Source organism: Serinus canaria, chromosome 4 (assembly GCF_022539315.1).
Source record: "Serinus canaria isolate serCan28SL12 chromosome 4, serCan2020, whole genome shotgun sequence".
NCBI lineage: Eukaryota > Metazoa > Chordata > Aves > Passeriformes > Fringillidae > Serinus > Serinus canaria.
In genome coordinates, this window is record NC_066317.1 from 20,245,250 (window position 1) to 20,264,346 (window position 19,097).

Genomic DNA, 19,097 nt, shown 5'->3' on the forward strand with positions numbered 1-19,097 from the left:
GTGGAGAAATTGCAGTTAAGGACAGCTGTGTGACCCAAGGTGTGAATGGTGCAGAGCTCAAGGTGCCAAGTGGGGCTGTAAAGGGCTGGGAAATGCTGCAGCTTTGCTGGCAATGCAGAGAAGGGCCTCAGTTCTGTCTTCCACCACCCCCTTATGTTCCTGGCTGCTGGTGCTGCTCTAACCCCTTTGGGGCTGGAGAAGGGCTGTGGTACTGCCCAGCTGCCATAAGGGCCATGTCCCTTCCGGTCCCTATGGAATATTTGGAGTTCCCCTCTGGGCCCATCCTGCCCAGGGCTTGGTCTTGCTGGTTGTGCCTGTGTTTGGGAAATGCCTGTGGCCAGCAGGAGAGGAGCTGTGCTGCAGCACAAGCCTCCCAAGCTGTCAGTGATGCAGAGACTGAGCAATAGAGTCAGCCAGCTGCTTGCTCGGGAAGTCATGGCTAATACACTCCCACGTCTTCAGCCTCTTCCCCTGTCATGTAGGCTGCCAAACCTCTCTTTTCCCTTGCCTTCTCTCTGCTCCACACTGCTCTTAGGAAATCAGACAAATAGACCAACTGCAAAAAGGAACAAAGAGACCAGGAACTGGGATTAGCCACTGCTTTCACCACTTACCTGAGGTTTGATCTTTCCCTTCTTGCTTCGTGGCCTCTGACTCAGCTTTCTGCTCTGTACCAGCAGAGTGGCAATACTTGCTGTTAATGAAAATACTTTTAAGACTGGATACTTTTAGAGCATTAACACAGGGCATTTGTGAAATTTGTCAAAAGTTATGACAAATTCATATAGAAATTCTCCTGTGGAAGGAAAGAGACAAATATTTTGAGAGACTTACAAGTCAATGTGATGATAAATCACAGGATCTTATTTTCTAGACTGTTCTGGTTTACCTTCTCTCTGTTCCCTACCTGGGGGCTGCGTTACAGCTTTGCTCCCAGCAGTTGCAGGCAGCTGCTGTTTGCAGGGGGGGAGCTCCTGTGGCATTATTTATGGCAGCTCTCAGTGAGAGGACAGTGATTTACGGTGTGCCATCTTCTGCAGCTGTGAATCTGCACCACGGCGACAGGGACATCCAGTGGAATCCTGATTTTCAGTCTGACACAGAGGGAGAGAGAGGTGAAATGGCTGGGTAAAAATGAAAGCCTGTTAGTATCCCCCTTTGCCCTCCCACAAATAAACTTTTACTTTCTGGAATTTGGAAATTAGGGTTCCAAATAGCTTGGCATTCATGTTTCCATCTCTCCTGCCAGACAACTTTTTCTGGAGAGGTCAGGATAGTCTTGATTCTTCCTCTAAAATCGGGTGACCTTTTTTACATAGGTCCTTCTCTTTTACCTCTCCTCCAAACCCCACATCTGACTGCATCTGCTCTACATCTGACTGCCCTTTCTAGGGAGACTCTCTGATGAATTTGTCACCCAACTTGCCCTGTGCTCTGAGCTGCACAACATGCAGGGTGGCACCAAAAGGAGCCCCCACCCAGGAGCTCTCAGGTCTGCCTCTGCCTGCAGAAAGGAGCTCACTTCTCTGTGCTACCAAAAAAGAGCTGAAGAATTTTACTTCATGCCCTCGATCTTGAAAAAAGATGCACAGATCAACTGAGCAGGCTCATGGGCTTATCCAAATTGAATCTCAGTGCCAAGTCTCTTGGTTTTGACCTATGCTATAAAAGTGTTAAATTTCCTACAAAGCCATTGTCATTCTGCACAGGGAAAATGATAGAATAGCACCAGGGAATGCCTTGCATTTTATTTCTGGGGCTATTTCTTTCGACCACAGTTTATCTGGCACAATGCACAGGAAAATGATGGGATGTGTTTTGTAACATTACACAGGAAATCCTGGCATTGCCTTCTCTCAGGAGCAGTGAGCCATGCCAGTCAGCTGTGGCACGGTGTCACGGGACAGTGAGCAAGCCCAGCTTAGTGGCCCCTGTGGGAAGCTGCATGGGAAGCTGCTTCATGAGCTGTGTCTACTGGAGAGGGAGTAAAGGGAGAAGGAGGCAAAGGTTCATTTATTTGCTCCCAAGATTCCTCCTCTGAGGCTCGCATGGTGGAAATTGCAAAACTACCAGTGGGATTAATAATCCCATAAAAGACATGGCTGTAGGTACAATAATGGAGGGCAAGCAAGCCCATTGTCTGCTTTGGCTGGCTATGAAAGATTTTTGCTCCTAGGCATCTGCTGTAATTGAAGATTTGTTTGGTTAAGCTGTACAATACTTTTAGGATACAAGTGATGTGTGCTGCCATTGCTATGCAAGCTTATGTTTCCTTTCTCCTGTTCTCCTGAGCTGAATAGCATATAACCTTCAGGTCAGTAATCAATTTGTGAATAATATGGACCTACATTTCAGGGGAAAAAAGGTATGAGGTGAAATGCAAAACTTCAGATCTTCCTGCTAGTTAGCTGCTTTCTGCTCTGCTTCCTCCAGCAGCAAAAGTAATGGTAGGTCTTAATTGTTCTGCATTGTTCCAAAGCACTAAAATCCAGAGCCAAAAAAAGAAAAAAAAAAAAAAAAAAAAAAATTAACATTACACACATGAACAGGTACAGCCCTTGCTTATTGAAATGCAGAGGGGACCAGGGGACCTGATTAGGCAAATTTTGTGAGACAAGAATACAGCCAAGCTCCTGAAAAATGGCAACATTACCAGGGAGATGCCTTTATTAACAGAATAAACACTCAGTCCTCCTGCAGATTGTTATCCAGATGGAATGGCACTTGGTTGCTACCAAGACACCTCTGTAAAACATGGAAATCTCAGGCAGTGTGATCTTTCAAGCAAAAACCATGCTGCTTAAAGCCTGATTCCAATCATGCAAAGTGGCCTGCAGCCCCTCTGGACACACACAACAGTGGAAGGTGGGCAATAAACCATGAGTTCTTAACTTTCCTAAACACCAGCACCTGGCAGGGTTTCTGTGCCAGGCTTTTTCACCTCTCCACATTGCTGGTAGCCCTGGGAGAGCACAGGAAAGGCTTTTGATCGCTAGGAAGTTCTCCTGTTGGCAGAAAACCCGTGGGCACAGAGGTAGCAGGCTGGCATGCTGATGCCTTCCTGAAAGTAATCACTCAGTCTGGTGAAGAAAAGCAACTTCCTACCTTACCTCCCCATCCATAAGAGCAGCAGGATTGCAAAAGGCAGCAGCAGCAGCACAGCCCCTGGGTTCGTGCTGCGCACAGACTGAGCAGAGCACTGTGCTCAGGCAGCTTCTTGCTTGCAAAGCTGTACTACTTTTATCTTTCATAATCTTCTTTCAGGAGAGGTTAAAGCCCTCCTTTGGGGGATCTGAAAAAGATCTGAATGCTCATGAAGGTAGAAACATTTATGATCTCCTGTCTTTGAGGAAGTCTTACCTGATGCAGGTTGGAAGGGAAAGTAGGCAGCCGAGGTGCCCTAAGCAATATTTCCAGGGTGTCCATCTCAGGCAGATCTGTTTGTAACCTGGGCCAGGCTTGTGTCAAATGTGTGGTGTGAGACATGCTCAGCTTTACCAGCACAAGTAGAATCCCTCAAACCTCAAGCTGCTTTTGAATATAATAATATTGTTAGAATAAGAAATACCATATTTTTTAAGTATAGTCCCATTCACTCTTCAGTGCCTCTGGTAAATTCAGCGAGGACTCTTACAATTTATAGGCAGAATTGTGGCTTTTCCTCAGGCTTCCCTGGATAGCCTCTATACTGCTGTGTGTATTTGAAGAGTGTTCATTAGTATGATCTGAGGAAAGGCTTTAAAGAAGGAGTGTATTTTATGTATTTTAGGCTATCTCTAGAAGTGGTTCCTCTATGAAATGCTTTTGCTTGGGAGAAAAAATCAAAGTAATGAATTAAGTTTTGGAGTAATAATATATCCTATACAATAATCTTAAGCATTTTTACTTTCATTGTCCAAAGGATTGTCTGGAAAGGCTCCTCAGTGTATCTCTAAATGTATAAGGTTGGTTATTGCATGTTCATGTACACAAGGAGTGGTTTCAGACCCCAGTGTTTTTTAAACCCTGCATGGGAATGAATCTGGGAAGCTTTCACTGTTGTAACCAAGTACCAAGAAGATAAAAGCATTTGAGGTATTTTTAAATGTCAGATTTCAGACACCAGGAGTATTACTGTGATTTGATCTTCAGACTCTGTATTTATCTGTCTAGCCTCTCTTATTTTATCAAAACTTTGTTCACCTAGGAGATAGATATAAGCTGTTGACTCAGGGTTTCTAAAATCCAAATTATGATATGTAAGTCAAGATATGTAAATCATTCATTTAAACACTATCAAAAAGGAAATTTTGACAATTTTGTTTTTAATTTTAAAGGGCTTTAAAAACAGCACTCTACAAGCAGTTTAAAACATGAGAGAGTCATCAGCCAAATATTTTTGTCATATTTGCTTAGGTAAATAGCAGATAAATGTCAAATATGCAAGGACCACCTAGATCTCTTACTTTTAAAAAGAGCTTTTCTAGACTGTCTCTTCAAGGACTTAGTGTACCTGATGTGTCTTGTGTTTCTCAAAATACAGATGCAGGTAGTTTGGATAAGAATGAGGCTTTGCACTGCCTGAAGCATGACCCCTAGCAAACATGATCATGTCCAGGTTCTTAGGCTGAAACGGAAGATCTTTTCCTGCACCCAATAACCCAAATATCACAGTGTGCTCAAGGATGCTGCTGACATTTTCAAAGACCACCCAAGGAGTTCCCTTTCTGACTGCAGATATGCTCTGGGTCTTTGTGGGACTCCCTGTCTTTTCCTCTCCAGCTCTCTGGAGTCTCTTCCACTTGCTTTCATTCTGCCTCTTGTCAAGCCATTGGAGTCCAGTTTTGATATTAGCAAATACCATATTGTCATAGCTGGAATAAGTGCTTGACTTTTAAAGGTAGCCTAAACATATACAATACATAAAAAATGAAGTTCACTAGTCACCACAATTATTAAGATTATAAGATGTTAATAATTTTATTTTTAACATAATTGCCTCTTAGCTGAAGACAAGGCTTGTGTGTTCATCCAGTGCTAGGTCAGGTTCAGTGAACTAGTTCATTTATCCTTCTCACAGCACATCAGCAGAGGGTCTAAATGGATTAGTTAAAGCTGTTCCTTATGATCTAATTAAGAAAAAATAATTCCTTAAAAGAAAAGACAAATATTTTAGTATTTAATTTTGATGTCTTAATGCAAACTTTTGGTGTTTGTCTTATTGCTTTGTGTCCAAAAAGTCTGAGAATGCACCTGGAAATAGTAATTAAGCCTAATATCTGCTGGCATCTCAGTCTTGGAAAAAAAAACAATAACAAAGTCAAACAAAAGTTTTTGTTTCAATGTTTTTCTTTCTCCTGCTAAGCAGGAGAACAGTTACTCAAATGGCTTGTTATCCATATGGCTTCTCAGGCAGGGGTCAGCTGACAAGTGACACAGGAGGAAATGTTCAGTGAGGTGAGAGCTGAGGAAGAAGAAGACATCTGAGAAGTATGCAGTGGCTGAAAGGGCATGTTCCAAGCTTTCCATTTTTGGTTAATTGAGGTATCCTGTGCTGATTCAGAAAAATGCCACTTTTGTCACAGCCTATCCAGAAGGGTTGGGGCTCCCAGGTGTGCTCTGTGTTGGTCTCTGCTGTCTGAAAGTTAATGATGAAACTCTGCTGACCTTGGACATTGGGATTTCCTCATTTTGTGTGAAATTGTTGGTTAATTTCAGATAAGAGAGGTGTGGTGGTGTGAGGTCCCCAGGATGAGGTGAGAGATGAGAATTTGACTCCTTGTTCTCAGAAGGCTGATTGATTATTTTATGATATTATATTATAGTAGAAGAAATTATATACTAAAACTCTACTAAAGAAAGAGAAAGGATACATCAGAAGGCTAGAAAGGAATGAATAATAAAACCAGTGACTGACCAGAGTCCTGACACAGCTGGACTGGGACTGGTCATTAAGTTAAAACAATTCACATGCTGGGTAAACAATTCTCCAAATCACATTCCAGATGAGCAAAACATGGAGAAGCTGAGGCTTCTCATCTTCCCCGGAGAAGAAATCCTGGCAAAGGGATTTTTCATAAAACATCATGGAGACAGAGAGGAGCTCCTGATTTGCTTACATACTGCTTGGGACCTGCAACTCAAGTCCTCAAGTGGTATGCATGTAATCATAAATTCTGCTCACAAAGCCACAGTATCACCTCCAGTGTTGTTGGGGACAGTGTGAAGAAAGTGTAAATTTGGGAAGGAGTACTGTCTCTCTGTCCTATGGCAGTCCCATGCATCACAGCTGATCTGTGGATCTGGGAGGCAGCTTTGGAAGCACGGGCAGTTAGAAAGACACATTTCCCAGGGCAAACCAAGGATGGGGAGTGCAGAGCTGTCCCAGTAGAGAGGAGCACAGCAAAGCCTGCTCACTTCTTCTGCAGACTCCACAGGCTGTCCCTGCTCTTGCTTTTGGCTTATGGCAATGAAAGCAAGAGGAAAATTAAGTCCAGGGTGTTCATGTGGCCATGAAGAACTGAATTTTTTATAAAGCTTAACTGTAACTGTCATTTTTCAAGTAATTTTCTAAAAGAAGGCTGGAATGTGGGTAGTGCACAGGAACCAATGTACCTTGAAAGTACATTTCTTTGTTTTAATAAGGCTGGCGGTGTACCGTGACTTGCCATAATGAATTAATTTGGTGTTTACCATAACAGCACTGAGCTTAATGAACTCATCATATTTATGCAACTGTCTGTAGATGTTCTCTTGTCATTTGGGATTCATAAATAAGTACTAATACTTTTATCTTCGCTTTCTCCTGAGCAGGAAAGTTCTTCACAGTGAAAGGCCATTAAAGCTCACTTCTATTTTTCTGTATAAAAAGTAAGAAGAAGATCTTTAATAATTTGATTCTTATCTTTATAAAGGTTTCTGAATTGTTAGTATGAACTCAGCAAAGCTGTTCAGCTTGAACAAAACTATTGTAGAGCCATCCTTATCAAATTCTACCAGTCATGTAATAAATAGAGTTAATATCTCATTTTACTGCAGATGCCATTTCATTTAAGGTTAGCCTTCTGCATTTGAAAGAGAGTATCCAAGTAAATTCAACAGATTTAAGTAAAAAGGAGTTCTCTAAATTGAACAGAGTGATACTAATTTATGGCATCCAAGTGATGAATGCTACGTCTTTGGAAGGTAATGGTTTGTTGCTGAACAAAACAGAAGGTCAGCTGCTTTCTCTCTTTTAATATTGTTTGATATGCAAATCCTTAATGCTGAACAGCAGCTCTGGTTTACTACTGCTTCTTCTGTCATCTCTAGAAGGCAAGATGCTTATCCTTGTTTCTGTGCCCTGCCTTCCTGCTGACAGCAGCGTGGTGCCAAGCGCTGCTGCAGGGCACATCAGAAAGCGGCCACCTGCCTGCCCTCGTGGGCCTCCCTGGCTGAAATCTGGGCTGAAAGCTGCTCAGAGTCCCTGCCACAAAACAGGCTCTGCAGCTGGACCCACGGGCACTCTTTTGCTGGGTTAAGTGGTGGGAATGGGTGCAAAGGGAGCGCTGCTTCGTCTAATCTGGCAGCATTTGGCTGGCACACAAAATTTCCTCTCATGGAGCCCATGATTGGCAGCTCATTAAAAAGCTGGCTTAAAAAAAAATCCACAGAGAAAAACAGAAAACAGTCTCTTCAGAACCAAAAATTCTCACTGATATCAAGATCTCTAGTCAAAGGAAGGGCTGGTATATCTGTATATGTAGATATAATGATCTTTTCTTCCAGGTGTTTTGCTCATTTTGCAAGCTCTCCCAACATCGTTTCATCCACTCAGGAGCAGGCATTGGCAGTGCTCCCCTCTTTCTTTCACCTCAGGGCAATGACTTCTGCCCTACACCTTCCCACACATCCTTTTTATGGCTGAAATATGATGCTATAAATCTTATCAATATGATTCATGGCATCAAAGTCAAGGGCTTGAGCATCAATGTGTGTCTCCCACCAGGCCTCAAGATAAGGGCAAAATATGAAAACTCACCAGGTCTCAATGAGACAGTGAGGTACCACTGAGATGGGAAAGATGAAAAGGACTCCAAGAGTCTCCTACTTGCCTCTCTCCATTCTTATTTCCTGCTTCCTTCCCCATGAGGAAGCCAGCCAGGCTAGGCAGCAGCCATCCCTCTCTGGCACCACAGCCCTGAGCCAGCCTTCCAGGTGGCACCAGTGAGAGCTGCTCTGCTGCCAAGGGAGGAGCCTGCTTTGCCAAAACCGAAAGCTTGCTCAGGGAGATGCAACAGGAGCTGGCATCACTCCAGTTATTGCAGTGAAAGATTTAGGCAGTTGCTTCACTGAAATAAAAAACCCACAACCACTCCTTGTGGGTCCCTCCCTGTCTACTTTGATGATTGAAGGATGCTTACAAACCAGCTTTTATTTCTTGCTTGAAGAGGAGAACCAAATTCCACAGGCTTTGTATCAGATTTTTGATAGAAAAGCTCCAGTGAGAAGTTTTGCCAGAGGAAGGATTTTTGCTTACCACTGCAGAAGTTACCAGAGGTCTTGTCACTGCCTGATCCCATCTGCAAGCACCGAGTGCTCCCAAAGGTGACCCATGAGAACCCCTGGGAGCCAACACAAGGGAGGCAACACAAGGCAGAGCCCACCAAGGTACTCAACTAAAGCATTTTTATTTTTATTATTTACGTTTCCCCCGCCCCCTTCAAAAGTGGGCATTCATTACCTGCAAGTCTGATCTGCTGACTAGAGCCAAGCACCTCCTCACATCCTCTTCCTTATCAGTGCCAATGGGGAAGTTATCCCTCTGGACACATGTTCCTGGTGCAGGAAGCTGATATTCAGTCACCTTTGACATCCCAGAACAGGCATTGGCATTTCCAATATCGTAAACGGCCTCTCGTATCTCGTGCTCACTACTGAGAGCTGAGAATGAAATTAGATCAAAAAAGGTGTTGCCACAGAGGTCTCGATTTCAGAGCATTTGTGACACCTTGCTATCAAATTTTTTTATCTGTGGGTATTTTGGAGGAGTAATTCCATTTCACTGCCAGCAGCAAAGTATGTCATTACCAAGTGGAATCCACCCCTATTCCCATCGATTCATTAGGAGTTGTTCACATCCCTGTTAGATTTGGAAACCACAGGCAGCTTAGTTTTCTGTGTTTACATCCATGAGACATCACTGGGCACTGTGAATTGAGAGCCAAATCAGTTAAAGTGCACACAGACCCTTTCATTTGTACAGCTCAATAAATTTATGTCATTGCCTTGAAAAATGTAACTCTAACACTTTGCTTGCTAAAGAAAAATATATTTAAGACCTGCACTCAATCCATAAGCAAGTTTTAAAGGTCATGTTTTTTGGACAAAACAGATTATTTCACATATAGGCTTCTTTTGTAAGCTTTTTAAGACTATGGTATTTCAAAACATCAGGAACTCATGCACCCTGCTTATTAATCTCCACTGGCTTGTGTCTTGCAGTACTACTCTGTACTAATAAGCAGGTTCAAAAGAGCCAAGGCCATTGAGGAAAAAGTTCAGTTGTAAAAATCTGGGGCTAGGAAGGAGAAGCACTTGCTGGAATAATAGCATTGGAAGATCATTATCATTCAGAGCATTTAGTTAATGCGTTATTACTTTAGTCATTTATTAAATTTGAAAATCAAATAACAAAGTGATTGTGGCGTCTGCCACCCAACAGGTACGTCTGATTAGCCACCAGGAGCTGCGGCAAACCCACGTATTTTTATGGAAAGAGTGCCATCGTGTGGGAGCCTCCTTGCAGCACGCAGGGAGAGCAGCGCCCGTGTGCCCGCGTGCCTGCTTGCAAGGAACCTCCCTTCCTCCTTTGTTTTCCCTGGAATTTCCATAAAAGCGCAATTTTCGTTTCTGACAATGAGCTGCAAACATGGGAACTTTGATAACTAGGAACAGGTTTGAAGTGTTAAATCTCCTTAATATGTTAACTATTCTTTTGATTCCATAAGCAGGTGAAATCTGAAATGGAGTGTTTCTGAAGCCTAACAGAAGCAGGTTCTCCCTCTTTCTCTGCACACCATTAACACACTTAGATATTAGGGCCCTTTGCATTTCTCTCAATATATATTGTATCCCTCAACATCTGTTTGCAGCTGCAGTTTTACATGGCTTCATTATAAGATTTCCACTTCTTGAGCTCTCCCATGTAATACTAGCAATACTATCTCCAATTTCTACTTCCATGTTTTATGTTTTCCTTTAAAGAATTGAACTTATATGTTACATCCATAAAGAAAATTGCCAATAATTACCAGGGGTACAATTAGGGATAAATCTCCCTTAAGGAACAAGCCAAAGCTCAGTGTCTTTATGCAAATGCCTTTTGTTAAAAAGATGTCTTGTGTAATCAGGAATTATACTGACAAGTGAAGAATCATTTAATTAATGAGAATAGAGCAGTAAGCTGGACGGTTCTTTCTATTCCTGACTGAATAAAAAAGAGAAAATCACCCTGCTCAGGGATTAGAGCCACTGCTGGAAGAAATAAACCCCATGGATGTTGTTCTGTTACTGCCTTGGGAAGATAGTACAGTAATTCCTAAATATAAAACTACATATGTTTGGATTAGGCATTGAAAATTAATTTCCTATTACTCCACAAGAACTTATACAAAAGAGTTCTGTTAATGCTGGCTGTCTGCTCCTGCTAACCTCTCAGAATGGAATATTTGGGCCAAAATACTCACCTAAATCCTAGTACAGGATTCCAGGGCAGTGAGAACCAGAATTATGGTCAGTTCTTTCCATAAGGACTGTATGCCATGATCCAGGGTGGGGTATGGAGCCTGTTTGCAGTTGCAGAGCAGTAATCTGATCTCCAGTTCAGCCCTTTGTTTAGAGCAGGTCAATTTGCTCTGGGTCTTTCCCTCTGGGTCTTTGAATTTCACCAGGGGGTGGTGATGCCATAAATTCTCTGTTCCATTGTTTGACCTCTCTGATTCTCCTCTTATCTGGTTGGAATTTCTTATCTTCCAGTTTATCCCAGTTGAATCTCCTCCTGTCACTGGGTCTCACCTGAGCTTCTCTACACACTCCCAAGAGGCAGCTGCAGGCAGCAATGGCAGCAGTCCTGCCTGTGTGCCATCCCTCCAAAGCTCATCTGAACATGGGTGCCTCATAACAGCTATTCAGTCTCTTACAGCAAACCAGATTATCCTCCCATCCTGGAGATATCCCTCCTCCATCAGAGAACTTCAGGATGAGGCTTCCCTAAGTTGTCTCTGGGTTTGGGAGAAGTCAAAATGTAGTCCAGGCAACTCTGACCTTGAATACCTTTCTCCAGGGTGGGACCTTGAGCAACGTACTGTCAGCAGGCACTGCACAGAATTTGTCCTACTTCTTACAAACTCAAAGCTACATGAACAAGATGGTTCTGGCATCCCTAAGGACTCGTGTGACACCTGTGATCTGTTCCTTTAGGGCACTGTTCCCTCTGGGACAGCACAGAGGTGAACAAGCTGTTCCCTCTGAACAGGTCATGATCCCAGCCACCAGACATTGTGCTAGGTGGGAAGTGGGAGCTCCCTCCAGACCTGTGCTGGGATTTCAGCCACTGGTAGCTGTGTCAAGTCTCCCATTCCTGGCAAGACCACAGCACAAATATGTTGCCATTTGGATGTGCCATAGCAAATTAAGTGGCCTTGTGGATACAACTCCAGTTGAAGCAGCATCAGAGACTGAGTCACCTCTGCACAGAGCAGCTGCCCTGTGAGCCCCAGGTACATTCATGCTCCCTTTTGAGGGTGATGTAGATCACTGCACTGAGCTGTTGTAGCCCTGAGACAGTGGGACAGCTTTCCTTCCTCCTACAATGCATACAGTCTCTGGTAGCAACATCCCAGACCTCTGCTGGTTTGTGTGCACTTGGACTTTTTTGCATGCTGTGTCAAATGATTGCAGTAGTAATTGTTTGCCTTCCAACACTGAAATGAAAAACAAATTCATTACATGAAGAAAAAATTTTCCATTGTTTTATTCTTTTTAGGTGTAATCATTGAATTTTTTTATCTTGGATAACCAGGGGCATCCAGCTGTTACTCTAGTCATTTCTATATGCTTTTAAAAAAAAAACTGTCTCCTCAGAAATAAACTGAGTAAACATGCAAATATTCTTCCAAACAAAATTCTCAATTCTCAAACGTTTCATCCCACAGGAAGTCTAGTTAAATATGTTGTCCTTGCAATCTGCCCAGGAAATATTTGGTGGCAGGCTGGGTATGTAGGTTCAAGGACAAGTGAATTCCACAGGAAGGAACCTTCCTGTGGAACCACTCATCATCAGGTTGCATTCTGACATTGAGCAAGACTGCTTTAGGTCATCACTGACTGCAATAAGATGGCTTTGCTCTCTCTCCAAAGCAGCAAATGTAGGTAACCCAATAAAGATCAGTTTGCAACAATGTTGTGTGTAATGTGGTAAATCTGAAATGTATATTCCTTCTGATTTTTTTAATTGAAATGTCTCTCCTCCAACGATTAGGATGCAAAATATTGTCAGATATCTAATGGACTATGAAAGTCAGTTGCCCTAGACTAGTAAAAGCCGATTGAGAAAATATATGAAGTAAAGCGTTTTCATGGAGTTTGTTAAAAGAAAGAGAGATCTGGGTGTGCTTTGCTGTATCTGGAGTAGAACATATATCTATCCATATGCTCAGCCTAACAGGCAAGCCTACACCCAAGCCTTCTTTTCTGGCTAAATCAGTCTGTGCAGGTCCATCTGCTGCTTGGCTTTTCATGACATGTGGGGAGGTTGCAGGCAGTCAGATTGACACCCTCACACTCTCAGGTGCTGCTGCCCCACTGTAACCCCTGCCTCTGTGCTTTCTCCCCAAGGATTTTGGAGCTGCAGCAGAATGGCGACATGGACGTACTGAAGCATAAGTGGTGGCCGAAGAACGGTCAGTGTGATCTTTACTCATCTGTGGATACCAAACAGAAAGGAGGTGCCCTGGACATAAAAAGTTTTGCAGGTGTTTTCTGCATCCTCGCTGCAGGGATTGTCCTATCCTGTTTCATTGCAATGTTGGAAACGTGGTGGAATAAAAGGAAAGGCTCCCGGGTTCCATCAAAAGAGGTATTAGACCCTCCATTTCTCCTGGGGAATTTTCATGCACCCTAAAGATTGCTGCCTTGACTTTATAGCACTAGAGAGGGTGGGGAATCAAATTCAGAGATACTTTAATAGCTTCCTGATTTTTTAACATAAATGATGTTTCTCAAAATCTTTCCAGCTATTCTTTCTAGAAAAGCTTGAATAAAAATAAATGTATATTGATGATGTATAAATATGCAACTATTCTGAGTAAAACACAATTGTTACTTGTAGAATAGTACATTATTAATACATCAATATTCAGTTCATTGTTCCCATTGGTGACAGCTAATTCTCACTAGGTGTCTTGGCTTCTTCTTGAAAAATACGTCCCCTAAGCTCAGTGGCTGAGTCTTTTAAAATACATTTGCAAAATTTGCTCCTTAAATCAGCTGTTAGCTTCTTGAATAAGCTTGTCCCCACTTTCAGAAACATTAAGCTCTTGAGACTTCCATGAACTTCAGTTCTTTTTATTTCATCTGAAGTCCAGGGAAGGAAAACTACATTAGATTTTTCAGGTTCAGACCAGGCATATTTTTGAAACCTGGTACAGGCTTGTTTCAGAAAATCTTGTACAGATGCCACAGAGAAATATGTTATTTTACACCTGAGATGAGTTTTCTTTACACCTGCATGTGTAATGCTTTCCTTCCTGTGGTAATCTAACTGTCCCTCTACCAGCCATCTGAGCCTTGTGCAACTTTGCACCAAATTACTTATATTCATAATTTAGTTTTTACCTCTACAAAATGCTAAAAAGAAATTAGGGACAAAAGAATTTATTAAAATATCCTTGAAAGCAACACCCAAACCTGAACCTAAATAAGAGCATTAATGTAGCACTATCAAAAACAGCTTTTTGTCTGTGTAGCTTAGGCACATCTGTGTAGCTTGTGGGGTATTGATGTTAATTTGTGTGCAGTGGTCTTGCCTTCTCTGCAGTTTCTCCATTGTGTTTATTCCTGCTAATCTAATGCTGTCTAATCAGGCAGGATTAATTACACCACCTAATTAGACAACATTGGCACTGATGTTAAAATACATTTAATCTTTTCTTGCCTGTTTTAATTCCCAAGCTTTTTTTTTTTTCTTTTTTCTTTGTTTCTTTTTCTTTTCTTTTTTTGTTCAAGATCTGGACCGGACCATTATTAAAAGGAAAAAAAAAAAGGAATCTCTAGAATTTAAATTGGGTTTCTCAGGAATGGAAACCATGTAGTTTCACCTGGTAAATTATTTTAAAACACTAAAATTTACTTGATTGTTGTTTACCCAAAGATTCAGAACTTAACACTTTATATTTATCTGGTGCAAAACAATATGAAAATCAATAACAAAGGAAAAGAAAAAAAACGCCAACACAGATATTTTACACAAGTAGAAAATTTTCTATTTCAATTTTCAAATGCTGAGAAATTCAAGTGTGTACTTTCCACAAATGGTATAATTTGGCCTCCTTGATCTTTATTACATGGTCATCAGCTTAGCATTTAAGCACTCATCTCAACCCTAAATTGAAAAGCTTGGCTCAAAACTGAGTTTGACATGGACATACGTGCTGAATGTCCCCATTATCCTGGATGTGGGGGTCATTCAGCAAAGAAATACATCTTAACTAACTTTCTTAAAATTCATTTTAGCTTCCATGAAATCCATTGGCTCTTCCAGGCCACTAGTCCAGAATCGGGGGTCAGATTGGGCCAGTTTGTGGTCAGCAAGCCAACCCTTTTTCCTGGTGGCTGCCATCTTGTGCTCCAGAATGCAAGCATTTATACTGAAAAAAAATTGTCTAATGGTTGCGAAGATAACATTTCGGTCGCGTGCCAGAAGTAACCCATTCACTGATGTCTGCCTGAGTCTGCAGACAGCCTTAAACAGTAGCTCTGAGAGAAGTATGAACCGCCCCAGTAATCTCAATGGGATGTTGACTCTGAAGCCTGATGATAATTTAAATGTGAAAACTGCTGCATATTTCACTACTGATCACACGAGAGAGAAGAGGAAAGATCATATTATGGAGATATGCACAATCTTACTGTGAGTGGGTCTCATTTTGGTGTATCGATTGGGTGGAGATTGGGTTGTGGGCTAAGCATGGGAGATTATCACCGCTTATATCTTTTCACTGGTCTGACCCTAGCCCCAAATGCATCTCTGTAAAAGAAAGAGGACTATTTTGAGTTACTCTTAGAGGCTCAGAAACGATGAAATTCCAATCTTTTCCCGATTGGCACTTTAAATTACAAGGTATTTGTATGTTTGGTTTTTTTTCAAAATTAAAAACAAACAAACAAAAAACAAAGCAGAAAAAAAAAAGGAAAATATTTAGGACTGTCCCTCAGAGACATAGTCATGACTTGCACACGCTAATCGAGCCTCTGTATATTTCTTTAGCTTCTGATGTGGCCCCAGTTCTCCTGCATCCATATGCAGCTCCAAATTTTTTGAGGAGATAGCGTTTGGTGAATGCGTTTGGATTTGATGTCACCTGTGTGGTTGTTATGTGCATCCATGTCTATGTCCACCTGTGAATAAATGATAGACAGAAAGCTGAGTCCGAGGAATGAGCACTGCATTTTTTCCTTCCCGTGATGAGCTCAAACCAAAGCCCTTGTGGTCAGTGATCATCCAGTCCCTGGGAGATCCCTGATGCCCTGTTCCCTTCCCCTTTTTCCCTGGTTTGTCTCCCTGTCCCTGCCCTTGGAGGGTGCAGTCCTGGAGGGGAGCTGGCCTCTCAGTCTCCTTCCAGTCGGGCTCTGTGTTCGGCGTGGTGCCAGCGCAAATGTTCAGTGATCCATTCTGCTAAGTAGATGAACTCCTGCAGTTTGTTCTAGGTGTGGACTGAGTGCTTGACTTCATTCCTAGAGAAAGGAGGGATCTCAAGCCCATTCGGTATACTAGGAGTCTTGCCATTGATTCAGGGAGCTCTGGATCAAGCCAGTCAATGAATTTCAGTAATCAAGGCTGGAAGTCATCAGTGCACATCTATCGGCTGCCTAATTATCCTCTGTGAGGTCCTAGAGTGTGAGATATTTCTAGTGGCCTGGAAGAGCCAGTAAATTTCACAGAGATTAAGGTAAATTTTAAGGTTAGTTGAAATTGATTTTTGTTCTGAATGAGCTGCACTACTTAGACTGAGGGAATATCCCTGTCCGTGTGTACTTAATGCTGCTTTGAATTAAGCTTTGCAGTTCAGCAGAAATATGTATGTACAACACAGGTGATTTATTGGATCACCTAGGGCTTTCTCCTCTTTTTTTAACTTCTATGCATTTAAATTCTCAATTTTAACAAACCAACCTGTTTAATTGCATTCTCTGGGAAGAGAGATTTAAGAAGGAAAAGGGACAGAGGTAAGAGAAGCAATGATATATTATAATAAATACATCAGGCTGCCTTCTCTTCTCACCCACAAAAGTATAATTCCATCAGAATAGATGGAATTGCTTCTTTGTAGGTGAGAAGATAATTAATCCCTCTGTTGGTATTGTAATTTAAAATTGCCTGGTGTACTCCTTTCTGTTCGATGTCAATGAGTCACCAGTGCTTGGGGTTTTTTCTCTGTATGTTCAGCTTTTCTATTCCACAATTTACATTATAAAGGCAAAAAAGAACCTGAGAAGTTTCTAGCCCTTCCTTAAACCCTGAGAGGATGACAAAGATGGCAACCTGATCCCTCAGAGCCTCCCATGTTGACATCCAAATTTAGCTCTCATTGCGGAGTTGAAGAACTGGCATCATTCCAGGCATTTGAGATTATGCAGTTTACTTTTATTCAGCTGTTGCTAGTCTAACCCACCTAGCTCCGAGCTTGCCTTTTCCTGAAAATCTACCAGTGGTGCTTTGAGTTGTGTTGTTTGGATCCAGGGTTTGAAGGTAGCTGTGGTGTAAGGGTCTGCCTCAGTTTGGCTTTGCCCACCTGGCTTCAGGCGGTGGGGGAGCTCGCCGGTGACCCTCAGGACACCGTCAGCCAAGAGCCAGCTCTAGTCAGTTGTGCCTTGTGCTCCCCGAGCAGTGCTGATCACCCTGTGAAACTTCAGCCCAGCACAAATGGCGATGGTGAGTGGTGCCTCTTGTTTTTCTCATTCCCCAGGATGACAAGGAGATCGATCTGGAGCACCTCCACAGGCGTGTGAACAGCCTCTGCACAGACGACGACAGTCCCCATAAACAGTTCTCCACCTCATCGATTGACTTGACCCCGCTGGACATTGACACTTTACCCACACGTCAGGCACTGGAGCAAATCAGTGACTTCAGGAACACTCACATCACCACAACCACCTTCATACCAGAGCAGATCCAGACTCTGAGCCGCACGCTGTCTGCTAAAGCCGCCTCGGGATTCTCCTTCGGCAGCGTGCCCGAGCACCGAACTGGCCCTTTCAGGCACAGGGCACCCAACGGGGGCTTTTTCAGAAGCCCCATCAAAACAATGTCATCTATCCCTTACCAACCAACTCCCACCCTGGGCCTGAATATCGGTAGCGACCCAGACCGAGGCACCTCCATCTGAGTGTCAGAACGAGTTTCTTCACTGTTTCTTATTTAGGACTCCCTTTGCAAGGAGCAGCTGTAATATTGTGGGACTAACATGGATGTAACCTTTCTTCTTTTCCTTATGTTTTGGTTTTGAAGGTTGTGGTTTGGGGTTTTGTTTGTTTTTTGGTTTTTTTTTTTAATTTGTTTGAGGGTTATTTTCTCTTCAGGGGTTGTTTTGAGTTTTTTTTCCTTTATTTTATTTAAGAATCAGAATTATTAGTAGCAACTCTTCCTCCTCCTCTTCTCTGCTTTCACAGTCTGGTCTCTTCTGCCTCCCCTTATTCTCTGTACTACTTGAATCACTTATTCTTCAGTTTATCACCATGTTAGGTTTTGGTTACTACAGGCTTTTCATATACTTTAAATATAGGATACAAGCAGCAATTCATGCATAGGAAAACCCTGAGGATTACTTTACAGAAGGGCATTCGCTCCTCCTCCCCCACCGCCTTTTTTTACTATAATTGCAATAACTGAAATATTTTTCATGTACTCTGCTGCATCCAGTCAGCGCTCCACTGCTGTGCGTCCTTTTAACTGTGGACCAAAGGCAAACCCTGCAGTTTGAAAAATGGAAAATTAAAAAAAAAAAGGCAAAATGACAAAAAAAAAAACGGGAAAAAAAAAGAAAGGAAAACAAATGAAGTTCAAAGATCATTCAGGCCCCATAATATAAGAATGCAATTTTGTAGGATTACAAAAAGCCATTACTATGCCAGTAAAGACTACAGTTTAATCTACTTTTGCACTGCAACAGTGCATGTGACCTTTATGTGATTGTACAGTGTTAAAAGTTTTTCTTATGTACAGTAAACTGTATCATATGGCAGAAGCCTCTGTTGTGTTAAATAAATTAGTATCTCATACACATATATATATATACATACATACACATACATGTATGTATATATATATATGTACACACACATGTATATATAGCTATAAAATGGCAGCCGTTGCTATTGCAATTCATTTAATAAAGCTTTAGTAAAAATGTGTTGTATACAAGAGAGATGTACAGTGCAGGGTGTCTTTTCATTTAGAAAAGACAGGTTGCTTTAACATTATTCTGACTTGCATCGTTTGCCAACAGAGCATATTTTATACTTTTCTATTAGAGCATCCAGGGCAATTTAACATTTGTACCTAGATGTAACTCCTTTGGTTAGGTTTTGCATTGGCTTTTGAGCATTCTATAAGGCTAATCTTGATAATTTTCCTTTTAATTAACTAAAAAAATGGAACTCTCTCTTAGGTATACCATGTTCATGAGCAACTGATATAGCTCTAGAGCAGTTAAACATGGATCAAAGGTCAATAAATCCTTTTCCAAATCAGCACAGTTAATCAATACAATAATGGCGTTAGTGGAGGAAAAAAAAAAAAGCCCTCAAGATACACAGATGTGGCCTTAATTATAATCATGTATTGTTCTAAGGGGAAA

At 41.9% G+C, this 19,097-nt stretch overlaps 1 protein-coding gene across 1 annotated transcript in view; it reads left to right on the forward strand.

Moving 5' to 3' along the window:
• The window catches only part of GRID2 (glutamate ionotropic receptor delta type subunit 2), a 282,427-nt gene extending 264,142 nt beyond the window's left edge, over nucleotides 1–18,285 (forward strand). The window contains exons 13-14 of the mRNA XM_018907012.3: nucleotides 12,856–13,096; nucleotides 17,205–18,285. Of these exons, the coding sequence (XP_018762557.1) occupies nucleotides 12,856–13,096; nucleotides 17,205–17,627 (664 nt within the window). The 3' untranslated portion in view covers nucleotides 17,628–18,285. The remainder of the gene's footprint in view (nucleotides 1–12,855; nucleotides 13,097–17,204) is intronic.
• The last annotated feature ends 812 nt before the right edge of the window (nucleotides 18,286–19,097 follow it).